This window comes from Chiloscyllium punctatum, chromosome 11, assembly GCF_047496795.1.
Source record: "Chiloscyllium punctatum isolate Juve2018m chromosome 11, sChiPun1.3, whole genome shotgun sequence".
Taxonomy (NCBI): Eukaryota; Metazoa; Chordata; class Chondrichthyes; order Orectolobiformes; family Hemiscylliidae; genus Chiloscyllium; species Chiloscyllium punctatum.
The window spans coordinates 28,267,296-28,281,379 of NC_092749.1; the positions used below are offsets into that span (position 1 = coordinate 28,267,296).

Consider the following 14,084-nt stretch of genomic DNA (forward strand, 5'->3'; position numbering starts at 1 on the left):
CAAAGAAAATTATAGCATAGGAGCAGGCCCTTCGGTCCTCCAAGCCTGCACCACTCCAGATCCTCTATCTAAACCTGTCGCCTATTTTTTAAAGGTCTGTATCCCTTTGTTCCCTGTCCATTCATGTATCTGTCTAGATACGTCTTAAATGATGCTATTGTTTCCACCTCTAACCACCTTTGCTGGCAATGTGTTCCAGGCTTCCACCACTCCCTGTATAAAGAACTTTCCACGCATATCTCCCCTAAACCTTTCCCCTCTCACTTTGAGCTCATGAGGTTGAGTAGATTAGGATTATTTTCATTGGAAAGAAAGAGGTTGAGGGGTGATCTGATTGAGGCTTACAAATTCATGAGAGGTGTAGACAGGGTGGATAGCAAGAAACTTTTTCCCAGAATGCAGGACTCAAGTACTAGGGGTCACGAGTTCAAAGTGAGAGGGGCAAAGTTTTGGGGAGATACATATGGAAAGTTCTTCATGCAGAGGGTGGTGGGTGTCTGGAATGCATTGCCAGTGGAGGTGGTAGGGGCAGGAACGATAGAGTCATTTAAGATGTGTCTAGACAGATATATGAATGGGCAGGGAGCAGAGGTATACAGGTCCTTCGAAAATAGGTGACAGGTTTTGATAGAGGATCTGGAATGGTACAGGTTAGGAGGGTCGAAGGGTCTGTTCCTGTGTTGTAAGTTTATTTGTTCTTTGTTCTTTCTTTGTTAAGGGAGGTTGTAAATTAGATTGAGCTGGACAATAAGTAGGACCTTAATTTCGTGAAATATTTCCATATAGTGGATATTGATGGCCCTCTTCCTGCATGCATCATGGGCTTTGAGGTCCCATAAAACCCTTCTACAGTACTAGATTCACCATCGTATTGACTGGAATGAAGATGGGTGCAACCTTGGAAGGAGAATATGAAGTAACGTGTTGTGTGCTAATGAGTTTCTTGGAAATGTGATGGAGCTTGTCTTCTTTGCCAGTAATTATCTGGTTTATTTTGAGTATACACATACACATAATGCTTATACATACATATATGTAAACAATGATTGCATTAGGTACTGCTGTAATTGTCTTCAGTCTGCATTTGAGAACAAAGCACTCCTCAAATTCCAAATCCATCTGCCTTCAATCAATACAGTACACAAAGCTGGTCTTTACAATGTTTCTGATGTGGAAGAGCCAAAACACAATTTTTGCCTTGTGACGTTTAACTGTCATTGCTAAAAGTGCACAAGCAACCAATTTATTAGCTAATTTATTAGCAATGCTTGACAAAAAAGGTCGCATTAAAATAAATACTATCACATGGATTGCTGGTGTGTTGAAGAATTAAAAGGCAAAGAGATTCAGTAAATAGTCATTATTTAGAGGCATGTAGGTAAACCATTGCAAATAGCCTATGGATTCTGAGTATATTCCTAACATGTTTGCTACATGTAGAAAACAAATGTTAGCAACACAAATTGTTTGTCATGATTACAAAGCATCTTTATCTCATTGAAATAGACTTGCAAGCAAATGAATGTTGGCATCATGCATTGAGGACTTTTTCGTAAATTATGAAGTTTGACCACTTTCTGATTAAGCAAAACTGAATTTTATTTTTATTGGACCACATGTTGCACCAGGAGTGCAAACTGTTTCAGACACATTACATATCCTGTGCTTCAGAGTTTGTTTAACATCGTGTTGTCTAACAAGATTATTATTTTTGTAAGTCACAATGATTATTGTTTGTGGGCAAGCCAAATGGTTATTTGACAATGCAGATCTTTATCTGACACACTCTATTACCTTTTTTCCTTTTGTGGACTGGTCTCTGATAATCTGGTCTGAAGTGCCATTGTATATGAATGAAAATTGTTAATGTTCCCATTGAGAAAAATGCTTTTTGAGGACATAAACATATATAAAGTTATGACCTAATCTTGTCTCATCTGTCTTTAGCTGCCCTGATCAGAGGCAATCGCAAAAACTGTGCCCAATTTTCTGGTTCCTTGGACTGGTTAATCAGCAGACTAGAAAGATTAGAAGCTTCTTCTGGTATGTATGAACCCTTGCAATTTTTATTTTATTTGTTCATGAAATTTGAATCTCACTGGCTAGGTCAGCATTTATTGTCCATCACTAATTCCCCTTGAGGAGGTAGAGGTGAATTGCAGCCCATGGTAGGGTTGGAACACCTAGAGTGCTGTGAGGAAGCAAGTTTTAGGATTTTGAATCTACAACAGTGAAGGAGTGACAATATAGTCCAAGTTAGACTAGTGTATGGCTTGGAGAGAAATCTGTGAGTGGAGATGTTCCCATACATCGGCTGCCTTTGTTTATGCAGATGGTAGACATTGTCGATTTGGAACTTACAATTGAAGGAACATGGATGAGGTGATGCAGTGTCTCTTGTAGATAGTGTGCACAGCTGTTCCTGTGCAATTGTCAAGTAGGGATTGAATGTTAAAGGTGGTGGATGAGATGCCATTCAAGAAGATTGTTTTGACCAGGATGCTGCTGTACTTATTGAGTGTTGTTGGAGCTACTCTCTTCAAGGAGAGTTTAGCCGTGCTGATATTACAGAGGAACATCGATTATCCAAAGGACACGAGCGGGGGCTATTTTGTTTGATTAATTGAATTCTGAATAATCGGATGCCGGATAACATAGTTTCGCCAAGCATCAGGACCTTATGATTTTGCTGGATAATCCGATGTTTGGGTAACAAATGGCGGTTAATCGAGGTTCCTTTGCACACAGCAGGTGTGTAGGGGAATTTAACCCTATGTATGTTACACAGTGTCTGTGTCGAGGAGTTTAACCCTGTATATATTGTAATGTGTTTCGAGGATATCTTGTATTATTATTAAATATATAGTATATTATTCTATCATACACCTGACTTGTGCTTTGTAGTTAATGGCAATGTTTTGGTGAATCAGGTGTTGAGTTATTCACCACAGAATTCCTTGCTTTTGATCTGTTGCTGATGCTATGGTGTTTATATAGGTGGATCAGATTAGTTTCTAGTCACTGATAAACCCCAGGATGTTGATAGCACGTCAAGGGGAGATCAGTGTATTCTCCTTTGTTGGATATGGTTATTGCCAATTGTGTCACATATATATTTCTTGCTACTTATCAGCCCAAGCATTCATGTTGTCCAGGCTTTGCTGGACAAATTACAAAAATGTAGCATATGCTTTTAATGGAAAGTATCATTCAAAGATGTGCCAGCATACCTGTGGAATTTGCATAATTTCATTGCTGGATTTTGTTCAGCAATTATGTTTTGATTTATCTTTGATAAATTAACATTGGTCCATTGCTAAAAGGTACAGAGAGTGATTTTGACTGGTGAGCTGACTGTTTCTGACCTGAGAGCCAGGCCATCAGGAGAGGATTATTGGAAGAGGAGAGGATCCCTGGTTTCTCCATTGATACACAAGGCCTGGTTGGTGCAATTTTCAAGTGGGCCCTTAAAAGGGAGTGGAACATACTTGTGTGTTTTTGGTAGGCATCTGCTTAAATATAGAGAATATATGTTGTTTATGGCATTAATTTGTCACTTTCAATGCACAACTATGCAGAGCATGCACAGTGCACTTTCACCCATTCATAATAAATAGTCAATGACCCAATCACTGATCTTAAAGGAACTTTTGGTGTCCCTTCCAAGAAATGCCCCAAAACCTTCATGCAGTCAGCAATGGAATACTCCAATGGCAGACACAACCCCCCGATGATGTTCAAATGTGGCCAAACCAGAAACTTGTTCAGGCCACTCAATGCCAATTTCAGATGAATGGCGAGGCTGTTGTGCTGATTTACAGGAACATTTGGGCCAAAGTCAAGAATTGGCTGAGTTGGCTTTTCAATAGATAAATTGTCTGCGTTATTCTGAATATGATTATACTGAAAGCTAAGGAAAGAATGTAGACCAACACATTGCCATGGGAATCATGGTCCTTTAATCATAGGAGGAGGCTGTACATCATTCTCCACCTGTCAGGAAAACTTTAGTCATTCAGTCTGAAGTGGCATTTAAGGGGAATTCCTTGTGCCTTTCATTGTGCATTTGCAATTGGGAGGGGGATGGAAGGAGCATATTTCACTATTTAGAGTCATAGAGTCATAGAGATGTACAGCATGGAAACAGACCCTTCAGTCCAACCTGTCCACGCCGACCAGATATCCCAACCCAATCTAGTCCTACCCGCCAGCACCCGGCCCATATCCCTCCAAACCTTTGCTATTCATATACCCATCCAAATGCCTCTTAAATGTTGCAATTGTACTAGTGTCCACCACTTCCTCTGGCAGCTCATTCCATACACATACCACCCTCTGTGTGAAAAAGCTGCCTCTTAGGTCTCTTTTATATCTTTCCCCTCTCACCCTAAACCTATAGCCTCTGGACTCCCCGACCCCAGGGAAAAAAACTTTGCCTATTTACCCTATCCATGCCCCTCATAATTTTGTAAACCTCTATAAGGTCACCCCTCAGCCTCCGACGCTCCAGGAAAAACAGCCCCAGCCTGTTCAGCCTCCCTATAGCTCAAATCCTCCAACCCTGGCAACATCCTTGTAAATCATTTCTGAACACTTTCAAGTTTCACAACATCTTTCCGATAGGAAGGAGACCAGAATTGCATGCAATATTCCAACAGTGGCCTAGCCAATGTCCTGTACAGCCGCATCATGACCTCCCAACTCCTGTACTCAATACTCTGACCAATGAAAGAAAGCATACTAAACGCCTTCTTCACTATCCTATCTACATGTAGCTCCACTTTCAAGGACCTATGAACCTGTACTCCCAGGTCTTTTTGTTCAGCAACACTCCCTATGACCTTACCATTAAGTGTATAAGTCCTGCTAAGATTTGCTTTCCCAAAATGCAGCACCTTGCATTTATCTGAATTAAACTCCATCTGCCACTTCTCAGCCCATTGGCCCATCTGGTCCAGCTCCTGTTGTAACCTGAGGTAACTCTCTTTGCTGTCCACTACACCTCTAATTTTGGTGTCATCTGCAAACTTACAAACTGTACCTCCTATGCTCACATCCAAATCATTTATGTAAATGACAAAGAGTAGAGGACCCATCACTGATCCTTGAGACACTGCACTGGTCACAGGCCTCCAGTCTGAAAAACAACCCTCCACCATCACCTCCTGCTGAGTAACAATCTCACTCTATCAATTTATGTGACCACCCCCAAACAGCCTTGCATCCTCTTTCTATCCCATCGGTTTTGAACTCCCAAATGTACCCACCCAACTTTTTTTTTAAAGTTTTCACTACTCCACATTACCTCCTGAATCCCAGGTCTACATTTTAGTTCTGCCAGCCATCATGGTGCACTATCCCCACCATTGAACCCTCCCTTTATGAATATTGTCATGACTATTTTGTGGTGTTCTTTAGTGAGTACAGAAAATAATTTATTTAGTATACATGCCATCACATTGTTTGAGGGAACAGATTAGGCCACATTACTAGCATATATATATATATATATAAAACTCCTTCGACCTTTAGAAATGCTGCCTCAGTGCAGAATTGTGCCTGTTACTGTTGGTGGTTTGTGGGTGAATTTGCTTACTAGAGCAAATAGGGTTTCACTTTCTTAAATGCAGCTGTTTGCTTCATTTTTTTTGTTTTTGCTAAAGGTAATCTATAATTAATGAAATGCATGAAACCTAATGATTGATCTTGACACTCTCAGGCAGTGTCTTAGCTCTGGTGAATTTTCTAGACTTGACTATTCCAGTTCCTTTACAGCTTTCACTCTTTTGAAAACAGCAGCTCCTGTAAGATAGTGCTACATGAATATTATCTACTGCTACATGGAACTATGAATCATCACACTCTTAGCTAATGGCACTATGCCTCTGATTTAAAATTCTCGTCCTCATATTTAAATCTCTCCCTGGGTTTGTACACCTCTATCTCCCTCATCAGTTATAAGCTATCAAATTGGTTTTTTTTTTGACTCAAGCCTCACATGCTTCACCTCCTTCTCCCTTTCCTGCCTTACATTTCATCTTTCTCTTGTATTTTCAGCCCTAATGCACTGGATTCCCTTCTGAAAACACTTGTGCTGCTCTCTTTCCTTTAAGTACCTCTGTACACACCACTTCTTTAACCAAGCTTTTGATCACTCTTTCCCAGATCTCCTTTTCACAGCATTTGGTGGATATCTTTAATCCTATGTGAAATGTTTTTGGCTATTTTTCTGGTTTGGAACAGCTCTATAAATGCAAGTTGTTGTTCAACATTTCTGCTCATGTAATTAATGTAGGAGTTTTGCTTAAGGGTTTATAGTTCAGGAGAATATGGATTTTCAGAAGGGAGAACAAGATTTATATTAAACAAACCTTGGGAGCGACACAAGATTGTTTGACTTCAAGGCTTGCCAAGGTAATTACTTCCTATTGGAGTTATCCCCATTGCTTCTGCCTCTGTGGATGGTGCTGTCAGGTGACCGCATTAGATGTGCTGGTAACTGTAACTGGTTTCAGCAAACAAAGTTTTACTGACATGACAGATAAAAAAAAGTCGGTTTTGTGCTTGGAATGAGGGAAGAGTCCAGTGGTTGCTTATGCACCATTTTATTGGAGCAAGCTGAGTGATGTCACTCTATTAGGGAGCTTTCTGGCACACTCTGCTCTGGAAACAGTCCTTTAGAATTCTACGGCATTTTCACTGACATTAGCTGATGGGGCGAGTGTGCTTTTCTTCAATATATTGAGGAGAAATGGAACACGTCTTTTAGGATTTGCTTGCAATGACTTTCTGACTTTCCTTTGATTTTGTGTGCATATTTAAAGGAGGTAACATGTAATATAAGAATATTGTACAATGGATTTGGCCATTTAACTGTTTTACCACTGTGCTGTTGAGATGAGCACTGTTTCGTAAATTGCCCAGTCCCAGTGCATATAACACGAATAACCCATTGAGAAGATTCCTCATGACTTTTTACAGTGATTTATGTTTGTTAGCAATTGAACTCCTTTCACATATTATCCTTGGGAAGCTGATATTCAAATTCAAGTGAAATGATACTGTTCTAACCCATTGCACTATTCTGCCCCTTTGTTAAAGGCAATTTCTTTACATCATCATTTCTTTGCTGACAACTATTTCTTTAGGGGCTAGAATGCATTACTTTGAAATTCATTGCCTATAAGATTTGAACAGAACAAATCTAAGGGCTTGACCTTGGTCATTCATTTGGAGAAAAGGTGGGGAACCTCTGATACTGTGGAGCTTCAGTTCAGCATGAAAATGTCTGTGATACGGGTTTCTCTAGGACCCTGTCGTTTTGCAATTTGCTTGGCTGTTGTACAAGCCTAATGGAGAGTTATGTCCAACTGAACCTGGAAACATGCTCTGGTGGAATTTGCAGCAGACAAAACTAGAAACAGCCTCCAAACTTCTGTCAGACCTGTATGTCATTGTTCTGAAAATATATGTTGGGCAGGTTGAATACATGATGAGGAGTTAAGGGCTGATAACCAAACTACCTTGTATCAAATCGTATTCGGGTTTCTATGATAACACAGCTTGGGAAAGGATTGATCTCATTGCACCCAAAATGTCTGATTATTATCAACAAATACTTGTGCACAGAATTAAATGGAGTGAGGTCAACCATGAGCAATTACTGTATGACTTTAGTGGCCACTTTAATAAATGTAAGCAGAAAGACTAAACAATCGAGATTTGGATGGATGACAATAAACTGTTCTTCAAAACATCCAAGCACAGGTAATTCTTTATGGAATGTATCCTCAAAGGAAACAACTGAGATTGCACCAATGAGCTACTCTTCAAAAGATCCAAGAATGTTCTTGAAAAATACCTATAAACATTGAATATATAAATAAGGAGGGTTTTTCAGAATTAGTTTGAGAGCTCAGGTACAGAAATTCAGACTTTCTCCTTTGTATTGTGCATATTGATCACTTTTGTTGTATGTGAATAAAGTCTGTTCCATATAAGAAAATGAATAAGAAATATTTGGAGGGATATAGGCCAAGTGCAGGCATGTAGGACTAGTTTAGTTTGGGATTATGTTTGGCGTGGACTGCTTGGACTGAAGGGTCTGTTTCCGTGCTGTATGATTCTGTGACTCTATACTTCATTATAAAGAGTTTTATGTTTATTAAGTATGTAAGTTAGCTCGCTGAGCTTGAAGGTTTGTTTTCAGACATTTTGGCACCACACTAGGTAACATCATCATTGACAGTCACTGATGCTGTTACCTAGTATGGTGACGAAACGTCTGAAAACAAACCTTCCAGCTCAGTGAGCGAACTTACATACTTATCATCAACCTGAGCTACAAATCTTCTCAAAATTGCTAAGTTTTATGTTTATCCGAAGAACACCCTTTTGAATGATAGAAGGCAGTAGATTGACAGGCAGTTGCTACAAGAGTAGTTGCACAGGCCACTCTTAAATTAAACCTTCCACATACCAACTTCTTTCTGGTCACTCCTATAACTAAAGTTTTGACTGGGCAAATTGAGGAAACATAGTGGTTGCCAGGTTTCCATTGTCATGTGATTTATATGTTGCCAGGTAGGTTTTATACAACTGGCTCAGGGTCTCCCAAAGCGGAAGTTGTTGCCTTGCTTCATTTCCAGCCCCCCTGCTTCCCCGAGGATCTTCTGAAAGCTGGAGTAGCTGAGAAATCTACAATATTAAATATATGTCATTCTTTCCGATTGACATTATGACTTAATGTTCACTGATCCATACTGGCTTCTGGTTGAACAGCACCTTGATTTTAAAAATCCCATCTTATTTCTCAGGTGACTCCATGGCCTCACCCTGCCATAATACATCATCATATGCCATTTCCTGCAACCCCCTTACCACACCCCCAGTCAATCAACCCGCATGTCTCAAATTCTGGTGTCCTTGTTTTAGCTGCTCTGCCTATGTTGGGCTTGCCTGCAGGTTCAGATGTCCTAAGCTCTGGAATTTCTTCCCTGAACCCTTCTATTTCTCTATCCTCATTTAGGGCACTTTAGTCCCTTGTTCAAGCTTGGGCATCAGTCCAAAATTTCCTTATATGGCTCCACAGCAAATTTTTGTTTGAACTTGCTTCTGTGAAACACTTTGGGAGTTTGAATTCCGGTAAATATAAATACGGGGAGAACTCGCCATTTGGATACAAAATTGGCTTGAAGGTAGAAGACATAGTGGAGGATGGTGGTGGAGGGTTGCTTTTTCGACTGAAGGCCCATGCCCAATGGTGTGTCATAATTATCAGTTCTGCTTTTTGTCATTTATATAAATGATTTTGAAGTGAATATAGAAGGTTTGTTTAATAAGATTGCAGATGACACCAATATCTATTGACTCCATCTACACTTCTCACAGCCTCGGAAAGGCAGCTAACATAATCAAAGATGCCTCCCACCCTGGTTATAATCTCTTCTAACCTCTTCTGTCAGGGAAAAAAATACAAAAGTTTAAACACAAGGAACAACAGATTCAAGAACAGCTCCTTCTCCACTGTTATTAGACTTCTGAATGAACCTCTCAAATTTCAAATTCAATCTTGATCTAGCTCTTTCTGTACCATCACTGTAGCCATAATATTTCATTCTTTGCTCTGTTCTGTTACCCTGATGCACTTTGTATGACATGATCTACCAGTACTGCATGCAAAACAATACTTTTCACTATACCTACATACATGTGACAATAATAAATCAAATAAATAAAATCAAAAAATTGGTGGTTAAGTGGACAGTGAAGAAAGTTACCTTAGAGTACAATGGAACCTTGATCAGATGGCCAAATGGGCTGAGAAGTGGCAGATGGTATTTATTTTAGATAAATGTGAGGTGTTGCACTTTGGTAAGGCAAATCAAAGCAGGACTTATACACTTGATGGTAAGGTCCTGGGAAGTTTTGCCAAACAAAGAGACCTTGGGATGCAGGTTCATATTTCCTTGAAAACAGAGTTGCAGGCAGACAGGGTAGTGAGGAAAGTGTTTGGTATGCTTGCCTTTATTGGTCAGTGCATTGCGTATAGGGGTTGGGAGGTCATGTTGTGGCTGTACGGGTCATTGGTTAGGCCACTTTTGGAATACTGCGTTCAATTCTGGTCTGCCTGCTATAGGAAGGATGTTGTGAAACTTGAAAGTGTTCAGAAAAGATCTACAAGGATGCTACCAGGTTGGAGGGTTTGAGCTATAAGGAGAGGCTGAATAGACTGGGGAGTGATCTTATAGATGTTTATAAAACCACAAGGGGCATGGATAGGGTGAATAGCCAATGTCTTGGGGGAGTCCAAAACTAGAAGACCTAAGTTTAAGGTGAGAGGGGAAAGATTTAGAAGAAAACTTTTTCACGCTGAGAGTGGTGCATGAGCTGACCGAGGAGGTGGTGGAGGCCAATACAATTACAACATTTCAAAGACATCCGTATGTGTATGTGAATAGGAAAGGTTTAGAGGGTTACAGACCACATGCTAGCAAATGGAATTAGATTAATTTAGGATATCTGGTCTGCATGGACAAGTTCGACCAAAGGATTTTTTTCTGTGCTGTACATCTCTATGACTGTAAATACTAGAGATTATACCGAGTGACATGTTATTCTTGCTGATGTCTTGTTCTTGACTGTTTAGTACTTGCACCTTCTCTATTTCCCAAAGTGTGGGAATAATTAGGACGTGTACATAACATGTTATGTACATGATCTGTGGGAGCAGTGGTGGTAAAGGACAAAGTAGTTAAAGAGTAACATAATTAAAAAGTACCTTTCCATTTCAAACTGCTTGATGATTATTTTTCTTTCCAAGTTATAAAGACTAGTTTTACATTTGGACTAAAAAAATGGGGAAATATACCATGTTAAACCAAAGACTGTGGAAGGATATGTTGCTGACTTTAAAAAGTGCAGTGGGAAGGCTGCTGGACACCTCAGCTCCATGGCTGTGTGTTCAGAGGAGTTTTGCCCAGTGACAGACCTTTGGTGTTTCAACCAGGATTAATTGTGTGAATTCAGGGTACTCAGCATAGAAACTTCATGACTGTTTTATGTGTGAGTTGTTACAGCTCTCTGTCTGGTCAATACAGCAGAAACATCCAGGTTGTGAAAGAGAAAGCATTTATTTCTCTTTCCATCTTTCCCTATGTGCGTAGAGAAGTAAAACAAAATTCCAAGCAGCTTTTTCTTTTTCTCTCTAAAAATTGCTCTCTCAAAAGGAAAGGGAGGAAAACCATTTTGAAAGATACTGCAAAGGTGGATCTACAACCAGTGAATGAAAGATTATGAGTTGTGGTATCCACAACCTAGTGTCCTTATCAAAGAGGTAAAACAAATTGGAAGAAAACAAACGAATAGAATCCCTACATTATGGAAACAGGCCATTTGACCCATTGACTCCATACCAATCCTCCGAAGCACATCCCAACCAATCCTTGTAACCTTGCAATTCCCATGGCTAATCCATCTAGTCTACTCATCCCTGTACACTTTCGGCAATTTAGCATGGCCAATCCACCTAACCACATCTTTCAACTGTGGGAGGAAAGTGGAACACCTGAGGGAAAGCCACATAGACACAGGGAGAACATGCTAACTCTACACAGACAGTCACCCAAGGGTGGGATCAAACCCAGGTCTCTGGCGCTTGAGGCAGGAGTGCTAACCACTGAATCATTGTACCACAACCCCCTCCCCAGACCGGTAACCTGGACTGCTGTCAGATCTACACTTCACTGACATTTTTGTTCCTTCCCCACCCATAATATTTGTGTCTGATTTATTTGTGTGTCTCTTTGTATGGAAATGTTTAAAAGGGATAGAATCTAACTTACAGAGCATATGTTAGCAATTCATGTTTCTTTCTTGTTATTGATTAAACCTGTCTGATTGCAATAAATAATTATTTTTTCTTAATGATAAAATCCTGATGCACTTATTCTTACAACCTGAATTCAAAAGTTAGGTGAGATTAGTCACTTTAATCAGATTTTCACATTTGCAATGTCTCTAGGAAGAGTGGCACTTGATTTCCAGGCACTGCCCTAGTGAGTCATGGCAAAGTTATTTCAATTTTATGGCACAAGCCCATTTCTTTCATCAGATATGATGCTAAACAAGTCAGTTAACATGAAGCAAAATTGGTATTTCTGAAGTTGTCAAATTGATTAAGATAGTCAAGTGAATAGTGGAAAAGCATGCAGCAGATTTCAGGCTTGACTTCAGTATTGTTCTTGCTGTAGGCTGACAATGGTCAGTTGTAATGAGTCTGTGTAAGTGTGTACCATTTAGGTCAGGAGTAACATGCTTTAAATGGGAATGAAATTGTTGTTTATCAAATTGCAGTTTAGGGCAAATGGAAGAGGTTTCCAGCAAATAATGCTCGATTGATTAGCGTTATTAATCTTGAAAATCATTTAAGCAATTAGATATAAACTGATTTAGCTTTTTATAACTAATGGGATTTACACATGCAATAATAAAGCTGTCATCAGGATTTGAGGTTTTTAATGAGGATTCCATGTGTGCATGAAACATTTTTTTCTCCTCTTTTTTACACATTATTATTCTCTGTGGTTGGCTAATGCTTAATGCTTTCCAAGCACGTCACACTAAAGCAATTTGATTCCCTGTAGTGTAGGACATTTTTTTTTCTTGAGTATGTCTATGTACCTTTTGATGAAGAGAGGTCTTATTGAAAATGCTGTCATTTTCCTTGGGAAAAGAAACTACAGAATGAACAATAATCTAAGAACAAAAACATAATATAAATATTTGATCCTTAAGGTCCTAATCTTTGTTATAGACATATTCCTCCTTTCGCTATGGTTTGTTTTTCTTGTGGTTGACTTACATGCTTAAATTACATTAAAGCGTATGTCAGGAATTGAATTCAATAATTCTCATGGACATACATTATTTTATATTTTAATGGCAATACCATCAAGTTCATCTGTTCCCTGCAATAAAACAGACATTGTGCTAACCTTAGCACAAAATGTCTCAAAGGAAAGCAAACATTAGTCATTTTTTGGGTTTTCTTTTGTGTTCAAATTATGTGGCTGAACCAACAAGCTGTTAGCTTTACTGGCACGGGACCAGAAATGAAAAACATCAGTAATACTGAGAACCTGAATAAGCTGGGGCTACTCAGCCTAGGGCAAAGGCTAAAAGGGAATTTGATTTGTCCAATATTGTGCGGTTTTTATAGAGCAAGTGAAGTAAAACTGTTTGTGTCAGCAAAAAACATTGTTAACTAGAGACTACAGATTTAAGGTGATTGGCAAAAGAACCAGAAGCAGGGTGAGGAATACTCTTTTTTTGCATAGCAAATTGTGATCTGGAATACACTGCCTGAAAGGTGGTGAAAGCAGATTCAGTAATGATATTTGAAAGGGGATTAGATAAATGCTAGAAAGAGTGAAACAAAAAGCTGCAGAGTCGTGATTAAAGAGTGGGGGGAGTGTTGTTGGGAAAAGTGGGGAATGGTGGCAGGGTGAAAGACAAGTTGATGGCTCTGCTAAAGAGTGATACTGGGCCAAATAGTTTCATTCTGTGTTTACAGGATTGGTTCAGTTCCCTGCCAATAAAGTACTCATCTCAGATAAATCATGTAGGCAGGCTCCAAAGTTAGGTGGCTGCTTCCCAATGCAGACAAAAGATATAGAGAGAAAATCACTCTAGTACAGTTGCACTGATAGGAGGTTGGCTGGTTCTTTCTGTTCTTTTGGCAGATGATGGCATGTAATAGAGAGAAAAAATAATAACAATCTTAACAAAATATAGTAAAATGAAGCATTCATTGAACTAGCTGATTTTAATTTTTATCAACAGGAATCCTTGAAGTTTTACACTGTGTACTTGTGGAAAGTCCTGAAGCTTTGAACATTATCAAGGAAGGGCACATTAAGTCTATAATTTCCTTGCTAGATAAACATGGAAGAAATCATAAGGTATGTTTTCATTTATTTTTGTATTGCTAATTATTTTACTCTGTGAAAAGGCACATTGATAAATTTTTAAGACCATATGCGGTGAAGACTTATTGTGAAATTGTAATTATATTTATGAAACAT

At 39.2% G+C, this 14,084-nt stretch overlaps 1 protein-coding gene across 2 annotated transcripts in view; it reads left to right on the top strand.

Annotated features, from left to right (window-relative positions):
* The window catches only part of ryr2a (ryanodine receptor 2a (cardiac)), a 758,045-nt gene that overhangs the window by 338,824 nt on the left and 405,137 nt on the right, over nucleotides 1-14,084 (top strand). For both annotated transcript variants that reach the window (XM_072580564.1, XM_072580565.1), the window contains exons 15-16: nucleotides 1,948-2,043; nucleotides 13,843-13,961. In XM_072580564.1, the coding sequence (XP_072436665.1) occupies nucleotides 1,948-2,043; nucleotides 13,843-13,961 (215 nt within the window). The remainder of the gene's footprint in view (nucleotides 1-1,947; nucleotides 2,044-13,842; nucleotides 13,962-14,084) is intronic.